Genomic DNA, 20,535 nt, shown 5'->3' with positions numbered 1-20,535 from the left:
TCAGCAACAATGCAGCAAACAAACCACCTCCGAATTTTTCTCATTCTGTTTTTGATTAAAACAATAGATTAATGTTAGCTGTAAATCTTCTATTTGTACTCCTTGAATGAAAAGCAAATAAAAAGCAAGCAAAACAGTTCAAACACTTTCAGTCTTTCCTATTCTCCTCTATTTATTTTTCTTACCACATGGTATCAGTTGGTAAAAGGGCACACGCCTGATCCTAACACATGCTTCCACTTTCCAAACAATGGCCTCCAACACAAATGCCCCACTTCCCCAACCTACTGTTCAAGATAATGCTCAACTTGTTTCCTAAAAATTGGTCGGCCCCAACTATTTGCCTTGGAGCGTCCAATTCATGGTCTTTCTCAGGAGTCATGATCTTGCTGATCTTATGGATGGAAATGCATCTCCTCCATCAAGAACTCTTTTTGATGGGACTACTAACCCATCTTACACAGTGTGGTTAAAGAAAGACACATGTATTCTAAGTTGGCTATTAGCTTCTATTACAGAGAAACTAGTCTCTATTGTTTATGGATTGAAGACCTCGAAACAAGTGTGGGATGCTCTTCACACTCGGTTTTCATCTACTTCAAGGTCTAGGATTGCTCTGTTAAAAAGAAAACTTCAGACCATTACTCAAGGCAATCGGCCTTGTAGTGAATTTATGGAGGAAGCCAAAAATCTGGTTGATCAACTACCAGCAGCAAGAAAGGCTACAAATGATCAAGATTTGATTAGCTTTCTCTTGGGAGGAGCCTTGGGCCAAAAAATAAATAGAGAGAAAACCTCCATAGTTTTTAGTAGAAGCGTTACTGAGGAGTTGAAGGAAGAGATCATATATCACTATGGGGTGGTAGCTGGGTAGTAGCTACATTCAGCAGTATGAAAAATATCTGAGATTACCCCTATGGTTGGTAGATCAAAGACACAAGCTTTCTCTGTTTAATAAAAAGTATGGCAGAAACTTTAGACCTGGAAAGAAGTTTGTTATCTCAAGGTGGGAAGGAAGTCCTCATAAAAGCAACAACTTTGTTTATTCCAACATATGCCATGAGCTTTTTTAAGCTACCTGGCTTTTTATGCACTAAATTGGAAAGGATGATGACACAATTTTGGTGGGAAAGAGATCAGTAGAAAAAAGAATCCACTGGATTAGCTGGGAAAAAAATGTGTGAGTCAAAGTTTAGAGGAGAACTGGGGTTTAAAGATTTGAAGACCTTTAATCTAGCCCTTTTAGCAAAGAAAAGCTGGAGAATCTAGCAAAATGAAGACTCTTTGCTTCACAAACTTTATAAATCGAAATATTTCCCTAAAACAAACTTGTTTGATTCCAAATTTGGTCCAAACCCCTCTTATGCTTGAAGAGAAATATGGGAAGCAAACAAACTTCTATACCAAGGTGGTAGATGGAGAATTGGAAATGGAAAATTTGTAAAGTCTTTCCATTACCCTTGGATTCTAGGTCTTAATGTCCAACAATTCATAGATCTGGCTGCAGTGGAAGAAAGGGATGCTACTATCGATTCTCTTATTGATGATAACACTCAGTGGTGGAATGTGGAAAAAATTAGAGCTCTTTTTAATCCAAATATTGCAGCATAAATTTTAAAGATCATTATTTGTCCTAGCTCCAATGAAGACAAGTGGATTTGGAATCATGAGAAGAATGTGCACTTTACTGTAAAGAGTGCTTATAAATTCTTTCATAGTAGATCTAGGCAGTAATTAGGGGAAAGCTCTATGGAATCTAGAGTGAGGTCCTTTTGGAAGAGGTTATGGCGGATGAAACTCCCTAACAAAATTAAGATTTTTGCCTGAAGGGCCTGTCGAGATGGATTACCAGCATTTCATAATCTGAGCAAAAAGCATGTAGCAGTGGAAGACAAATGTATTTTCTGTCAGCAAAGTATGGAGGATCTTGCACATGCTTTATTTTCTGCAAAGAAATTCGAGTGTGGAATAAATATATCCCAATGTTACAAAAGGCTGAGCAATTGATGTCTGTTTGGGACTTGGCACTCTTACTGAAGGAAGAAGGCAATCAGGAGGAGTTGTCCACAATCTTTCCAATGACATGGGGATTTTGGAGGAATAAAATGATATATGAAAATGTTTATAATGAATCAAGACATGTGATTGAGTATGCTCTGTTTGTGCAAAAAGTCCAGAAGGATGTACCATCCTCTATGCATACGAATTCAAAACTATTGTGCTACAGGAAAACTCCTCCACCAAGATATCTGAAGCTAAATGCGGATGGTGCTTTGTTTCTTGAACAATGTGAAGTTATTATGGCAACTAGCAAAGTGAAAAATGAAGTGACAAACTCAAAAACTATTGAAGCTCTAGCTATGCTTAGGGTGTTGAGATTTTGTGTTAACCGGGGTATCCCCAAGTTATTCTTAGAAAGTGATTGCTTGATGCTAATTAATGAACTTCAACTATCTGGAGAGTCTTTCTCAGCTCTTGAAAATTTATTGAAAGAAATACAGAAACTGATGAAAGATTTTAATGAATGGAAAGTGCTATATGTTCACAGAATGGGCAATGAGGCAGCACATAGATTGGCAAGATATGCTTGAAATGTTGAGAATATTGAGATGTGGTGGTATAATGTCTTAATATCTCTATCTCAATCCATTTGACTTGATGAGGACAATTTGTAATCTCTTTGATTTAATGAAATTTGTTTTCCAATAAAAAAAAGAAAAGAAAAGAAAAAGTTGTTGTTCGTGGAAGAGAAGCAAAGTTGTTCCTTCCTTGGTTTGCTCAATTGAAAGGAAAATCAAAAAGAGAAAATTCGAATTAGTTTGTTTAATTTTATAATTTTATAGAATATACTCAAATCCTGATTGTTCAACTAATATTTGTTGCATGTTCTTTCAAATTCTTTTAGAATTAAAGCATCTTTGCTCGAACTACTTGAGTTAAAGGGCGAACATGTTGAAGATTTTCAAAAAAATATTTCTCTGATTCTTTGAGTTAAAGGGCGACCTTTTCTTTTCTTGTTCAGTTTTTCCCCCTCTTATTTCCTTAAAAAAATGATACACCTTTCAATATTGGAAGAGAATAATTTTAAAAGCTCAACTTGTCAATAACACGTCTTGAAAATAAATAAATGATGTCTATGTCTGATACTGAAACCAGCGCTTCTACACTTATGGTTGTGGAATGATAGTCAGCATTAGGCCTATTCTATTTCTCGAATGTCTCTGCTCAATTAGTTAATTCATGTTTCATACAAAGTTCTTGTCTCTTAACAAAAAAATGATAGTATGGTCAGCAGGAAATTGATTAGAAGCTCTCGGCTATGATGATAGACATACCAAGTTCTGTAAAAAAACAACATGTAGTGGCTGAATTTCAAATGAAGGTCCAAGTGCTTTATATTTGTGAGCCCAATAAGATTGCCAATATTGAGTAACAAATATAAGCGAACATAAAATTATTCAAGGTGGGTATATTTGTATTTCCAAGAACCCTGATTTAGGGGCTGTTCAAGGTTCTTTTCTATGTTTCATGTTGTTTGTTTGGCCAATTTTGGTGATTGAGTGAAGTATTTCAATATTTAAGACCAGGAACTTCACAAACAAAATAAGATTCAAGCTTCACTCCATCTCATGTTTTGTTTGCCTCGATACTACTTTCTTAACTTGAGCTAAATTAATCTTGGTATGATTGGATATGTTCAATTCACAATCCCATGATTTAGTGCAACATTCTTAGCTTGATTGAGATTTTTTATTTTTATTTCTTCTGGTTTGAATGATCGTTTGATGCAGTTGCAACAAAGCCTTGGTTAAGAAAGTGGTCATGTACAAGGCAGTGAGCGATTCGTCTCATCCAGGTAGATCAAATTGTTAAATAGTGTCTATTTTGTTGTAATGACATGAAGATTTAGGGATTGGAATTAATACATTAGAGATCCAGTCAGTGAATGAGAGAAATAGAGAGAGATAATTATTTATTAAATTGTTGATCTATGGTAAGAATTTAGTTTTCATTTTTTATGTGAAAGAGACTGATTTGCTGTATAGAAATGTTAGTATTTGAAGGAAAGGACCAGTTCTTCAAAATTTCCGTTTTGTTTATTGTAATGTCTTGTTTGGTTTGGTGAGTATGTTATTGCTAGCTAGCTTGAGCATTTTTTTTATGATTCTTTTGATTGGATTAATAGCATTTTTTTGGGAAATAAGATAAAAGAGAAATTCTATTTATAGTCCCCAAGTGAGGATTGCGTGCAGACCCATTGATGTGTTTCATTAAATGGGAAAAAATACTATTTTGGGAGGGATATTATTGTAATTTTAAAAAGTTTTTAAAGACAAAAACTGTTCAAGTTTGCATGAACAGTTCCTATTTGGGACTGTAGGTAGACTAATTCTAGATAAAATGTTAGTGATTTAGGAATTAGAGGCAATGCTGAACGAATGTAAATGATCAAAACAATAAACATCGAAATGAACTTTTAGGATTGTGCTTATAATTTTGATCTTTTGTCATTAAAACATGAGATGCAATCGGTGAGGAAGGGAGAATATGTAAGATTTCTAATGTGTAGGATTTAATACATTTTTGGAGCCTTGACAATATGATTTTTGTGACATTCAACGTTTCTTTTTATCAGTGCATGATGTTTCTTTGTGGAAGTTGAAACGCTTCACAGACTTTCTTATCCGTAGAAGTTCAAATGAGGCTATCTGATCAAGAAGGTATCACTTTTGTCAATGAGAAAACCTTAGCACCGGTCCGTCCAATATTACCCAATTAACAGCCCACCAATAATTAAGTGACACGTAGACAGCCCATCACAACTATCATGGAGATGTTATGCATCTCAGTCCCCACTCATTTCTCCCTTGGCACTCGTTTCTCCTTTTACAGAAAAAAGCTCGTCTCCCACCTCGTCCCAAAAGACATCTCCATTGGTCTCATCTCCCACCTCTCCGGCAGTGACTCCTCTAGTTTTTGCTCCTTCTCCTCAGGCAGCTGCTCCATCTCCGACTGCAGTTAAATCTCCTTTGTCGCTGTCTCCAGGGTGCTCGACGCTGCACATGAGGTGAAATCTCGAGATCAAGGAGTCATATACAAGAATATGGAGAACAGAGTCTTTTTTTCCCAAAAAGTTCGAGGCTTCGATGCTGCACGAGAGCAAAATCCAGAAAATTCAGGCTTGAAAATGGGAGACCGGGAAAATTTCTCTATTTTCGCTGTTTTGATGGATTAGAAAAAATTTCCCAAAAGGTTGGCTATTTGTATTGTGGAAAAGAATGATGGAAACACAGAAGAGCTGCTGCGATGGAGAACACGGTGTGCATTTAAGGTGTTTGCTAAAATGTAGAAGAGAAAATCACAAGTGTATTGTGTAAATATCAGGTTTTTCATATGCTATTTATGGTTGTGTAAATATCAGGTTTTTCACAATTTGGGTGTTTTCATCTTGAACAAATTCAAGAAGCAAATAATATTCTTATTCCTCTTGGTTTTTTGGTCTCAGATTTTAGGAGTATGGGGATGGTAATATCTCGCGTGGTAGAATTTTTCCCCCCCTTTCCTTTTAGCTGATCTTCATAATTATTTTGGTTGTTTTCATGTTGAACAAATTCGAGAAGTAGATTTTAAGCTTATTATTGTTGACTTTTGGTTATTAGGATGATTTATTTCATTCCGTTTGTTGAAATTTGGTAACAGGGTTTGTGTAATTATTTGGGGACTTTGAGGTATGTCAATGGGAGCTTTGGAAGAGGGACACTTCGATGTGGAGCTTGAGAAAGAAGTGAAATTGGGTTGCACTGAGCTGGGATTTGAAGCAAAATCTGATACCATAGACATTGAGGATGGGAGAGAGGAGAGTGGGTTAAGGGTCACGTGATCTGGGATAGAGGAGAGTGGTTTGTGTGTGGTTGAGACTATTGATGTTTTTGTGTGATTACTGACATGGCAGCAGTGCAAAGGAAGGCTGTTTTACTTCAAAAAACAGCCCGACCGCTTAGAAGTGGGACTGTTTATCAATTCCATTCCTTTGATAAATTTATATTTCACTATCTGTCGAACTCTTTATTAGAACTGATTCATTTACATGTTTCTGCTATGTGAATAAATTAGAAAGATCAATACATGTAGAATAAATAAACAAACTCAGGGTTACCCATATGACGAAATGGGTTATAAAACTCTTCAGTATGAACATGAGAATATGGACTGCATAGTGCGCGTGTAGTACACATGGGAATATTGATATGTATATTGTGCTGCGCATGCACAACAAATGTGTGTACTCAACTTGTAGTTTTCTAGTAGTCCATAAAATTTTGTTCATTATTGTATACGTACGTCCAAGGGTATGACCATTTTTCGAAACCGGTCCATAGCTAGGTTGAAAAAGTTTCGAAAAGATCTCTAAGGTTATAATGCCCATATATCAAATTGATCAGTCCGTCCAAATTCCATTAATTCATCCATAGAAACTTATGAAGTGACAATAATTCACCATGTTATGATGAATCACATTATAAAGGACGTGTTTCACACCACCAACCATACGGATGACCTGCAACAAATGAAGGGGCGGCACTGGTTGCCCAGGGGACACTCCGATGCCTAAGTCAGTAATAATATAAGAGTAAATATATATAAAGATCAAGTGTAGTTCAAGTCCAGTATTTGTTATCTCCTGTAGGCTATTTATAGAGGTTATTTCTTTGGAGTGATAGAATCCAATTTGTCTTGTAAAGTCTTTTCCTTTTAAGAGTCTGAGTCTATCTCTTATTAGGAGTTTGAGTAATCTCCCTCTTAGGAGTCTGAGTCTCTTCCTAACTTTATATCTTAGCTAAAATTGTGGGGCCTCAAATATCCATTTCAGTTACTCCGCTAATTTTCTTTGTGTTGGCATATGGAAAATTAAATATTTTGCATTCTTCGTACTTGCCTTTTACCCCGTTGGCTCGTGGGCATCTGTTTGCTTTTGTTTTCCCCTACCCTGCTGAGAGTCCATACTAGTTGGTGTATGGGTGTCTCCATGCCCTTGTGAAGCCTTAAAAGGCCTTAAGAATCTTCAAGTCAATAATCTGCAAAATAAATTTAAAAATTGGTCCTTTGTTTGTTGTTCGGTCCTTGATTTTCTGTTTGTTTTGTGCTAAGTGATGAGGGGCTCAGCTTGGAGAGATAAGCGATAGATGTACTTGACCACATTACGAAAACTTGATTTTGAGTTTGTTTATTTGTGTGAATGTTTGCCTGAGAGATTGTTTATTGGTGACGAAGAGTGCATATTTCCATGATTGGTTTTTGTGTATATTTATGTGATCGTTTTTGCTTTGGTTGGTAGTAAAAGATTTTCTACCTCCTTTAGTGTAAATTGTTGTTGGTATTCTCGTTTTGTTGTTTGTTTGTAGTAACCGCACTTAAGTGGTCAGGGTGTTCGTCGACTCCCTGGGTCCATCTTAGGCGGTTGCTGAGCCCGTTGGTCTGTTCCTGAAGGTAACCCGCTCGAGACAGTTGTAGAGCCTGGTGGCTAGTTCCCGAAGGTAACCCACTCAAGGCAGTTGTAGAGCCTAGTGGCTCATACCCGAAGGTAACCCGCTCGAGGTGGTTGTGACGCGAGTATAAAACACTCGGCGTTTGCTGGAGAATATGCTATGCTTGTACTGCTATCCAAGAGAGAGGTCGGGCTATCTAGAGAGTTGCCCGCCTGTTAGGGGCTTGGGAGGTCAGGTGGTCCTTGACCTTTCTCGCCTGCTGACTTGCAGTGTGAGTTTGCAACTTGCCTTTTGGTGGCTAACTTTGGAGAGGGTTGTGTGGTCTTCTAACCTCCACACCCGTTCGTTGGCGATCTTTGGAGAGGGTCGTGTGGTCTTTCTGACCTTGACACCTGTTCGATTGCACTGCAAGTGTGTAACTCACCTTTTGATGGCGATCTTCTGGTCTTTCCGACCTCCACGCCTGTTCAATGGCAATCTTTGGAGAGGGTTGTGTGGTCTTTCTGACCTCCACGCTCGTTCGATGGCGATCTTTGGAGAGAGTCGTGTGGTCTTTCCGACCTCCACGCCAGTTCGTTTGCACCGCGAGTGTGTAACTCGACTTTTGGTGGCTAACTTTAGAAAGGGTCATGTGGTCTTTCTGACCTCGCCGCCCGTTTATTTGCACTGCGTCTTGAGAAGTTATCACGAGAAACAAAATAGATAAGTGTAATACAAATTTTAAGTTTGAGATTTGTAAACTTGAGCTATCTCGCTAGAGTGTGAAGGCTGGTGGTATACGGGCGATGCCCACGGGTATCCATGACTTGGCACATATGCTTTCCACAGAGACCTTGGTTTGGTTGAGATGTCAGTTTTGTTGCTCGCTAAGAGGCTTTGGTCTGGTTACTTACTGAGGGGCGCAGGTCTTGTTGCCTGCTGAGGGGCGCGAGTCTTGCTACCTGCCAAGGGGCGCAAGTCTTGCTGCCCGTTGCTAACAACCGGGAGATATTATCTGCACTTGTGTGACTCTGGCAAAGTGTTGCTCGCCATGGGGGTGGTGAGATCAATGTTTTGAATACCGTACCGGTAGCTGTACCGGTCAAGGCACTGGAACGAAATATTTCGGTACCGGTACGGTGTCGAAATAGTGTTTCGGGATAACATTTCGGGATAGTCGATATATAAATAAATTATATTTCAAAATTATATTCCAAAATAATAGTCTATATATAAATACATATATATATATAAATTATAAATAGTCTAACCCGAATTGGGGGTCAAAAAATGAGCTTGTAGTTTGAAAAAATTAAAAAAAATAAAAATAAAGGCCGAAACACAGGCCGGAATACAGGTCGAAACGGCCGGTACTGACCGGTACGGCCGGTACGAAATACAGATAGTACCTATACCGGCCCAGTGGCCAGTACAGCAAATACCGGCCGTACCGGCCGGTACGAAACGATTTTTAAAACATTGGGTGAGATGCACTACAGTTGTGTTGGTTGCAGCGTTGTAGTGGAGTTATGGCTTCGATCTATTGGGCGCAGCCAATCTCCCGATAGTCCGTCGGTACACGGCTCCATTGTGTAACAGTTACCAACATTGTGCATTCCATGCACATTACAGGTTTTACGTGGGACATACATGTACATAAACTTTCGTAGGTGATCCAGTGAGTCGGACCACCCGATGGTGGTTATGGCATTTTATTTCTTTACTCATGTTAGATTGACATAAACAATTAAAAAAAAGATTTCTCGTTTACTTTCATAAAATTTTTCATTTCATCTCATCTAATCATTTCATAAAATAAATAATTTAATTTTTTAAATCTTAAAATAAAAATAATATTAAAAAATATATTTTAATAATATTTTATTTAATATTTAACTTTTAATTTTTATTTTAATTATTCTCATCTTATCTCTTCCTATTTTACGTGCAGGATTGGGCTAGTTAAAGAGGGAAATAAAATTAGTAGCGACTCCGAAAGCAAACAAAAAAATATATGAAAGTGAACAAAAGATAAGATCTATGTCACTTTGGTAAAAACCATGAAAGTGGCGTTACTCTCAAGCTACTTTAGTGGAATGAGCTTCAGCCAATACACAGAATTCCTTGGATTATTTTGTGTTCCTCCTAATTAATGGCGGTTATGTTAAGAAATACAGCATTAATCTAAGGGTATTCAACTCCCACTCCCAAGTTTTTTGTCAGCTGTGCCAATTATATGTCTTCTATTTGAAACTTGCTTTTAGAAAAATTAAAAATAAGAATTTTGTTGCCAATTAATTCACTATAAAAAAAAAAAGTATTTACAATGAGAATGATTATTTACGATGAAAATAGACTCATTTTGACAGAAAATAATCATTTTCGCAAGAAATAGTTGATTACAATTAAGCAGTTTTCTTATAGTAATTTTTTTTTTTTTGTACTATATAGTCCCAAGTTTAATCGAGTACTACTTAAATGAGTAGTGGATAATTAAGTTCTATTTATTTAATTTTTATTCGAATACAAGTGGTCTATTGCATGCCAAGTTAATAATTTTGACAAAATAGATCATTTATATTATTTATTATAATTTTAGTTACTAATTTTGACAAGTTAAATCTTGGTTTTTGTAAATATATATCTTTATATTGTTAATTATATACATATATATGTCAATGATTGTACTCTCTTGAGGATTCAAACTACACATGCATATAGATATAAGTTCCTATTATATTTTTAAATATTTAAGATGTCTCATTATAAAATTAAAAATAACACTACAAATAGATCATATTCATTCGACTTTATGCAAGTTTATACGAGTTAAATTAAACATTTATAATATGACTTATGAGTAATACTACATACAATCGTGAAATGCGAAAGCGTTATACAGTCGCTTTGAAAAAAAATAGAGTTCATTATTAAAAAATTATTTTTTTTATGTGGATCTCATATTTATTTAATTTTTTTAAAATGATTTCACAGTACTTACGTATTCACAATTACAATTATAATTTCTCATTAATTTAATTTGATTTGTAGCCAGCTGACTGTATCAATACATCATTACACCACACAGTGTTTTGTATGTCGAGTCGTTATATACGCCGACACTGTTGTCTCTGCTTTGGGACAAATTACAGAAGATCAGGCCATATTAATTAGAACAAATTAAGAGATATTAATTAGGTGCTTGATAGCAACTATGTCGGTAAAAAGGAGCCGATGAGTAGTAGTCATGGTTATGGCATTTTATTTCTTTGCCCACGTTGGCTTGACAGAAACACTTCAAAAAGAAATTGAAGCTAGCATGCATACAAATTTGTTTGAACCTAGCTATGTGCAACTAAGAATGTGTTAGTTAAAGACAACTTGAAGGGAAAGAAGATTACTAGGACATCATACCTGGATAGCTAACATTTAAAATATATGAAACTGATCAACAGAAGATAAGATCTATGTCATTTTGGAAAAAAAAAATGAAAGTTCAGCTAATATACCGTATAAAATTATTCTATTCTCAAACTGATGTGTGTGGTAAGATTAGATTTGTATTCAAATCAAATTATATTATATAAACACTTTACTACGTGTGCTTTTCATACCGGCTAGCTTGAGAATAGAGTTTTTCATGAGTATATATGTAGTAGTAAAAAATTTCTTATCCTTTCGTGTTCCTCGATCCTCATGATGGCGGTTATGTTTAGAAATGCAGCATTACTGTAGCATTTCCTGAACTTCAAATTTGGGGAATCAATACCTCACCAATGTTTTGTTAGCCGTGCTAATATGTATCTCCTCTAAAATTTGATCTAAAATAGATTTTTGTGTACTACTTTATTTTTCCTGTTAATTTATGGGTCGAGCAGCTAGCTAGGTATGGATGGCATTGAAACTGTCCAGTACTATCTATCAAGATAAATCTAAATGCCATTATTACAGAACAAAATCCTTTAAGAGTTAGAAGTACTAGCTAGACCTGTTGGGTATGAGACAAGCTTGTGCAGTTTTTATACGCAAGTAATCTGCACGCTCAAATGAAAATTATAGCATAATACTCCTTAATTTATTGATGTCCGGTCAATACAGAATCAGTGCTTTGCCTATGGCTTGTTAAAAAGAATGATTAGCTTGTGAGATTTCCTGGAATCTACGTTACAGAGGGTATAGGAGATCGAAAAGAATTACAACAACCACGCATGATATTCATGGCGGAAATTAAGTGATCATATGCAGTAAATATCATATATATATCATCCTAGAACAGAGGGTACATAAAAGAGCGGATCCCAAGTGCCATTTGCGCCACCCCAACTGTTGTTCTCACCGTGCACAACCTGTTGCTCGGCTGACCACACATCTTCTGCCGTTGCAGCATCATCAATCTGAAACAACTGCGCTTTCCCATTAATGTTATTTGTTGACATCAGCTCCAAAGCGCCCTGATCTGGATATGCCAAGTTAATCGTTGCCCCAGTTGCACCAGAAAGCTGCCATGCCGGTGTAGAAGCAGCAGCAGCAGTAAACAAGCCATTCTGATCTTGGACATGGTTCGTCTGTGCTGGCCATGGCACTTCGTATGCTGGTTCAGAAGACCATGGGGTGATCCTTGTTGGCAACGCTGCTTGGCAGGATTGATGCCACTGGACCCCAACATGACCTGCTACTGCCTCATGATCATGGTCATTATGGTCTAGGAGAGAGTCAGCCAGCTTATTGGGACCCGGATAATTATTAGAAACTTGCATAGAGTCCAGAATCCCAACCCCACGAGGAGCAACGGCCGCAGTTGGCGATGATGATTGCCCTCTCTTTGTACCAATGTTGTCGGGTGATGAGTTTTCCACCATACCGCTGCTGGCTAATTTGGCTCCCAAACAACTAGCGGGAGCTGCGAGCATTCGCAGTCCCTTGCCATCGAGCAGCTTGGCCTTGAGGGCGCCAACAAGCCCGTCTGCTTCTGGCGTGACCGCCCCGCTCCCTTGCTCAAATGAGAAGGGCTCGGCACTCTCGTTGAAAACACTGTCAGCACCGGCGCCACTTAAAGTGTTTGATCCGGACTGCGGTAACTCGAAGTTGGTGCGAGCATTGGCACCACGTAAGTTCCGAGCAGCAGCATCGTACGCACGAGCAGCGTCCTCAGCAGTGTCGAATGTTCCCAGCCAAAGCCTGACCTTCTGCAGGGAGTCCTTGATCTCAGCCACCCATCTCCCGGATGGCCTCTGTCGGACTCCTACAAATCTGTGGTGTCCCCTTGAGGATGACTTCCTGCTTCTGCCCCGCGGGACGTTGTTTGGCGTTCCCATATGATCTCCTCCTCCAATCCAACTGTCTACGTGATCGAACCTTCTGAGCAACTGAGGTGCTTTTCCCCTTATAATGGTGTCCAGGAACAAGTATCTGCAACTTCCCCATATTGACAAACGAGAAAATGCCCTTTTCGGTAGCTTAATTTATTGGGTAAATGGGGATGTCGCTGTTGCAGGCCTGTTGTTTATATCGATCGCCAACGTTAAAATATTACAGCAAACCAAAATTTGATTATTGTAAAGGAATGGTTGCCATTTGCTTAATTATTATTCACCTCTTCATTTCATCATTGCTTAAGTGGCAGTGATGAAACGATGATAATGATAGATTATCATATTATATCTATGGGCCCGCCCACGTAGTAGCTGTTTCAAGCCACCCTCCAGAATTCTTCCCTTCAAGGTTTACATTACTTAACGAGTACATCCCTAGCTAGGTGTACAAACCTATGTGCCATGGGTTACCAAAAATTAAAAATAAATAAAATTATCTTCCATGGCCAAGTAAAAAAAAAAAAAAAAACATAGGTCACAATTCAAATCAACTAAAATTTCATCAATTAGTCTATGGGCCATAGGGAGTTTTGTCCTATTTCAAAGGGGTCCCTAAATTATAATTTTCGGAAAATGTATCTTTGTCTGTGGTATATACCCCATTTCAGACTGATTTTTTATTTATTTAGGCTTCGTTTGGAACCAAAAATCATCTCAACTCATCATTACAACTTTTTCAAATTCCAATACAAAATATAATAAACAATTCAACTTTTTCAAATCCCAAAATAATAATAATAATAATAAATAATATTCTAACAATATTTTATTATCTCAACTCAACTCAACTCAACTCAACTCAACTCAACTCACTTCAACATCCAAACGCAACCTTAATATTTGTTCATTTTTATGATGAAAAATGTTGGCGTGACACTCGCTTGACATTTTAGAAAAAACTTCAAGATAATACGTATCAAAATGTAGAGTCTGTATTTACAATAATATTTTTTAATATTATTTTTATTTTGAGATTTGAAAAAATTAAATTATTTATTTTATTTTGTGTGAAAATTTGATAAATTTTTAAAAATAATGCTACTTTGCCCACTCAATTTGCCCCCTCATTTTGACACCTCATGTATTTTAATTTTTTTTCTTTACTTAATAATTAAGAAATTGATTATTAGTGTATTGATATATTTTTTTTTATGTTTTTTAAAAATATTTTGAAATGATAAAAAAAATATGAATAAAAAAATTGAACAAAAATAAATTAAAAAAAAGGCCAATTTGGCCTAGCAGTCAAATGAAGCAGTGTTATTCAGGCGGCAGAGTAGCACCACTCAAATTTTAATAATTTGATGAGATGAGTTGGAAGGAGTACTTGTAAAAACAAACGAGGTCTAAATTTTTAAATGCGGAAAGTTGATATTAACTAAAACAATTAAATAATTAGGTACATAAAAATAAACTAATTTTTTTTTGAAAAAAAAAAACCTCTTAGGAAATAAAGTTAAAAACAACTCAAGTTAGAAAAATAAATATAAATTTAAAGATAAAAAAAAAACTAAAACAATTAGGAATTTAGGAGTTTAAGAAGAATTAAATTTGAAAATATACTAATAAATATTCGAGTTAAAAATAGACTAAAAGACTTAATAAAATAAACTTAAAAAACAAACTCAACTTATAAAAAAATAGTTAATATTCAAATATTACTACGTTTGGATAGTGATGTAATCTCAGATGATCTATGAATAGTAGTGAAAAATGATTATAAAATATTAAATGATAATAAAAAATAATAAAAAATAGTAAAAAGTATGTAAAAAAAATAACAGATTGGCCAGGGGCTCCCTAAAGCACACAACAATACGTCTCCGATTATCTAAGCAAAAACTATCAAAGCCCCACAGTCAAACATTAGAGTATGGACATCTTTTCTTAAGGCTTAAGCTACATCTTTTTTATATTACCTTCTACAATTTATATATTTAATACCTTATAATATTTATCGATATTTAATATTGTTCTATAAACTCTATTTGTTTATATTTTTACTTCACTTACTTAGGAGTTTGATCCCTAAAATCACGTGCTACGCACCCACATTTACTATAAAAAGGGAACTAACCTCGCTAACTTGGCTTTATTTTCTTTATTTTCTTATCCAATAACGACATTGTCCTGTGGATAAACAAGGGAATACTGTATTAACCAGTGAGACTCATGAGTCATGAACTTTATTTTTATAGAGAAATAATTTGTACTAATTCTAAATGAGAAATTCTAATATTTACAGTTCTTATTTAGAGACTGTATGTGCAAGCCTTTCATTAAATAGAAAAAATACCATTTTGATAAGGATGTTATTATAATTTTAAAAAAAATTAAAGATAAAATTAACTATGCTTACAATGCAGTCCCCATTTAAGAACTGTACGTAACATTGCTCATTCTAAATAGACAAGTCACACAATTTTTATTAAAAAGTAGACCCTGCGTTAAAAAATAATAAAAAAATCATTCCTTTTAATGAAATTCACTTTTTTACAAAAAGTATACGAGAGACTTGTCAATTTAGACTTTTTATCTAGTATTGCTCTTTTTTATATGGCCAAACATATTAGAGCATTCCCAATGGTTATGTAAAACTCATGATTCTGTAAAATTTGAAGAAAGTAGCTCAAAAGGCCTTTCCAGCCGATGATATATTTCATCACTAATTGTCAATTTTGCTAGTGTTACTGCTACATCTAGCGTGCATTGTGCACAAATATATATATATATATATATATATAATTTTTAATTCATTTCTCTCTCGTTTGTGCACTTTCTTCTCCACTGTTGAAGTTCACTTTATTTCATTCCAACACCTCTGTTTATTTCGCGCCATCTTCCCTTCCTCACAGTTAGGTTCTCCTCGTCTTCCATCGACCATGGTTTGCATTGGAAGTGCTTCAAATATCTACATTTCCCGTTTAAGCATCATGTCGTCCACTTGAGGTCAAGTATGGTTCCCCGTTCCTTAGTAAAGGATTTGGCAGGGATCCATGGTGCGAAGTGCTAAGGGTGCCAAACGGTCAACAACACTTCGAATTTAGACCAAGAATAGGTGTGCAATTTTCATAAGGAAGTGCACGTGTACGTAAATAGAAGTCTATATCACAGTGGAATAAATAAAGGTTTATTTAGAGACTAAATATTATTTGTACCAGAGATTTAAACTATAAATAAGTTCATTCATTAAAATATAAATATAAATATCCATATATCATTATCACTTCCAAATAATATACACGGTACCATCTGTTCATTTCTTGCGTCCAAGTACGACAGATCAAACATGATATGTCGTCTGACTAAATGATACATCTCCAAAACAATACAAATAGCATTAACAAAGATAGGCCTCTGCCACTATTGCTCGAGCAGGGTTGGTCCTTTTTCCTTGAGTATATCTCCCGAGGCTAACTCTATATCGAAGTCTGCGATTTCGATAAACGAAACCATAGGTCGGTTAGATAGCTATGATAAAACTACTAATGAGAGATAATGCATGTGAAGATGTAATGCCCGTTTTTATGTAAAAGATCTGTAAACACATATATTTGTGTGTGGCAAGGAATCACCCTCTAAACAAAACACATGCATTCATAGTCAGGGTGAGAATCACCATCTAAATAAAACACCAAGTATATAAGCATGGCGAGGAATCACCCTCTGAGGAATTACCCTCTATGCAAATCTCAAGTACATATATATTTATATTGCAGAGGCGGGGAATCACCCTTTTCTCAAGCACGTAAAACTCATAAAATCTCATTATATAGAATCTCATCTCATAGAAAACCAAGCAGAGGAAGTCACTTCACCATTCGACTAAGGGAATCACTCCCTCCCAGCCAATGTGCAAACTAATTCGCCTGTTTCAAATCATTCGACACACACACACATACACTGAAGTATAAATGTTGCATTAGGGACACATTCTAGCTGGCCAACCAATTCGAAGATACCACCCATGATGTGCTTGGAGAATCTCTCAACCCATTTATCAAGTGAAGCCAATACGAAAGCATTTCACCTCGATCATCATGAGAACCCTTACTCCTTCGTATGAAACTCATAGCAATGTGTCATAGGAATGGCATGGGGACTCCTCAACCTATCCATGATGATTGACTCACAATAAGACTCACGCACTCGAAAATCCACAACATCATCAACCCGAATCATTCAAACTTATCATCTCAAAATCACAATGTAAAGATAGTTCGTAAACATAATAAAGAAGGTGTATATTATTTTCGTGAAAGAAAGGAGAAAGTTATAAAATATGCAAAGCTAAATCTCACAACATATCCACAATATTTACCCCACATTCTTAGTGTTGTCTTAGAAGTTAACATACTTCACAATATTAAAATACTACGGTAGTGTTGATGCTGCTCCACCCGTTGCTTTCTTTGAAACCACTGGCTTTCTTTGAAAACTTTAACTCCAAAGAAACTCCAACACTCACGATCTCAAAAATGAGATTTTTGACTTTTACTTTAAGTCATTTTAAGGCGAGATCATCAGGTGTCCTTCTAACATCCTTCTGACTACTAATGTGCCTGAATATGAGCCTTTTAGTTTCAGTCATCCATCTACAGGATGACAAGACAAGGTACACACATTCTTGCGCTTATCTTTAGTCAAATCTACAGTCCCTCTTCGAAAATGGGTCTCCCATGTGGCGCTAGACCATACCTCTGGGTGTAGATGATATGGCTCGCAGAGTCATAATTTTCCTTCTGCAGACTTACTCCAGATTTGACCTTTTATGTGGAGTATGATCCTTTACGTATGACACTACTGCCTTCTGAGCATTTCGGTGTTATCTCGAAAAGCTCGTACATCCACATGGGTTTTGTCCTTGACCGTTGCTCGCCTTTGGCTTGTACCTCGCCCTTCACCCGAGCTACTAGCCTCTTTAGCTCCTCATTCTTACCTTCTGCACTAGTTTTTCTCGCCTCCGTACGGTTGATGTATTTTCTCGCTTGACCAATCCCGGGTGACAAATCCTTTATTTCAACCTCGTCTTCCATCATTCCAAGGAAATGTTCTCTTCTTTGCCTTCTACTTGTCCTTGAAAAGTGGTTTGTTCTCTTGCGCTGGTGTGATCCTCATATAGAGGTTCTGAAAACATTCTCCACGTCATTCCTATTTTTTCCTGTGCATTTTGGGTATGCTTCATCCTCTTCTCTTTCATTCTTTCTATTCTCCTGCCAATAAGCTATGTGAATTTTTAGTGAATGAAATCTGATATATTCGAGCATGTTGGTATGTTTTTGGGTTTTTTTTTTTTTTTTTCTGAAAATTTGGGGATGGTTCCATATTTACGGCTTTTTGTTAGGTTTTGCTTGGGATAACAGCTTTTGCAATGTATTTTCTGTATTTTTTGGGTCTTGAGACACAATGATTTAATTAAAAAACCCATTGATTGCATATATGATTTCAAAAAATGGTTTGAGTTTGCTCTTCTAGCTATTATGTGATATCTAGCCGAATTTTGTGATAGGTCTCAGTCAGAGCCACACTCACAAGAACAAATCTTTACTAATTTTATTGTCTTCGGGTGAGAGTGAACCACAAGATAAAGGATAAATTTCACTTCGAATGCAAGTTGGAGCTGCAATACACAAGACAATTCAATTTTTCAGAAACCCCTTTTTGTTACATCTACACAAGCTTGATACCAATGATCCTTAAAATTTCTATGTAAAACTGGTACTACTTGCCATAATGCTACTTATTTTCCACACCCACACACACACACACATATATTCAAAATAAAACTTAATTACATAGTAACTGCTACATGACACTCTACATGTTCATGCTTATGCATATAACGCCTAGTAACAGAAATTCAATTTCAACGTGTGGTGATTTACCTCCCCTATTTTGCCTTATCCTAACTTTTGTGACCTTCGAGACCCATCATTCTTTCCCCCATCCACTAGAGCCTTGTCCACAAGGTACACAATATGAATTTTCCTAGTTTTCTTCCACTTGGTACCAATACTTATTTGTAGGCCTTAAATGTTGACCATTTGTGACTCCAAAGACTCACCTCCAATGTTTACTTCAATCTTTAAATAAGTCCAACTTTGCAAATCAAAACCAATATGCATGTCACTTAGATAGCAACTATTGAGGTTTAAACCATATATGTAGATGTCGATGTATTTGCACATCTATTATAGGCTCTCCAACAAAGTTAGGTACTCTTGGACAACATTTTGGAATTTTCTTTATCCAATAGTTTCTGTGCAGAAAAAAGGTATTACTAAATTTGGAAGACATATTTCCAAGGTCACTCCAGTTCTTCCATTTTGTATGTCGAACGACTTCCAAGAATTAGGCTTTTGTATATTACAAGGTCCTTTAGTAGCATCCATTGACCCACGCAGCCATTCATGTAATTGACTAAATGACTATGGCTTTCTTTCATGTGCTACTGAATAAAAAAAACAAAGAAAAAATGTGATGCCTGAGTAAAAAACTAGGATTTTGAAGTCGCGTCTGTCCATTGTTTGCCTTAGTAATTATAGAATTAGTGGATTTTAGGCCTAGGCAGCTTAGAATGCACTAGTCAAACCACTCGAACTTAAAAGAAAATCTTTAGTCCAACTCGTTAGTGTTTCTTAACTATGGCTAAAGCGATTGATTGTTCTAAATTAGGGCCTTCAATATGTGGTATGAAATTCATTTATTTATTTGTAGGGTGTGTTCATCAAAATTTAGAGTGAGTGACTGCCTAAGCTCTTTAAGGTTGTATAGTTTTCGGTTTTGAGTTCTCATAATAGGAAATCATTCTTTTTAGCTAAAAGAGACCTTGGCAAGGCCACTTGGCACCCATGGAATGTGCTCTTTAGGGTTACAAGAGAGAAATCATGAGGAAGAGAGAAAAGTGGCGTTCGATTTTGGTTGCATCACGCCACTTGGCACCCATGCAATGTGTCTCTTAGGGTTCCAAGAGAGCAATCATGAGGAAAGAAGAGTGGTGCTCGGTTTTGGCCAGATTTTGCCACTTGGCATCCATACAGTAAGATCGACTTAGGGTTTCGAGGAAGCGAGTGATGAGGAAGGTGAGAGTGATACTTGGCCATACCACTTGGTGCCCATGCATCTATGAGACCCTTTAGGTTTCAAGAGAGGAAATGATAGAGGAAGAGTGATACTTGGCCATGCCATCTGGCGCCCATGCACCCATGAGACCTTTAGGCTTCCAACAGAGAAAATGATGAATGGAAAAAGAGTGCTACTTGGCCATGCCACATGGCGCCCATGCAAGGAGAATTCATGAGATCAAGAGAAGCAATGATGAGGAGAAGGGAGGATTCGGCTATTCCATTTGGAAACCATGCGTGAGATAGGGTAAAGGCCTTCTGAATTTTTGAAACAGAACAATGATGGGAGAGAGGAAAACATAGGGAATCAAGAAGTGTATTTAAACTCTAGTAATTAATTGCTGGTGAATTACACCCTAGAGGAAGTAACTGAAAAGTAATTTCCTTCAGCCTCTCCCTTTCTCACCCATCTCCAAGAAGAACTCTAACCATTTTCCTTCTCTCCAAACACCATCTCACAAACCACCAAGTGAAGGATTCAGATAGCACTCGAGGAAACTTCAGCTCGATGAGAAAACCTTAACCCTACTCCTTATTCTAACTGCTTGATATGAAAAATACCTAGAGTTAGGA

General features: G+C 36.6%; 1 protein-coding gene across 1 annotated transcript; it reads right to left on the bottom strand.

Moving 5' to 3' along the window:
• Positions 1-11,557: 11,557 nt before the first annotated feature.
• On the bottom strand, positions 11,558-12,874 carry LOC118347728 (ethylene-responsive transcription factor ERN2-like). Its single transcript, XM_035687861.1, has one exon. It carries the CDS (start codon positions 12,779-12,781, stop codon positions 11,729-11,731), a length of 1,053 nt encoding a protein of 350 aa, XP_035543754.1. The 5' UTR covers positions 12,782-12,874; the 3' UTR covers positions 11,558-11,728.
• Between the last annotated feature and the right edge of the window lie 7,661 nt (positions 12,875-20,535).

This window comes from Juglans regia, chromosome 2 (assembly GCF_001411555.2).
Source record: "Juglans regia cultivar Chandler chromosome 2, Walnut 2.0, whole genome shotgun sequence".
NCBI classification, from domain to species: domain Eukaryota; kingdom Viridiplantae; phylum Streptophyta; class Magnoliopsida; order Fagales; family Juglandaceae; genus Juglans; species Juglans regia.
The sequence above is the reverse complement of the archived record's forward strand: the minus strand, read 5'-3'. Positions and strand labels throughout refer to the sequence as shown.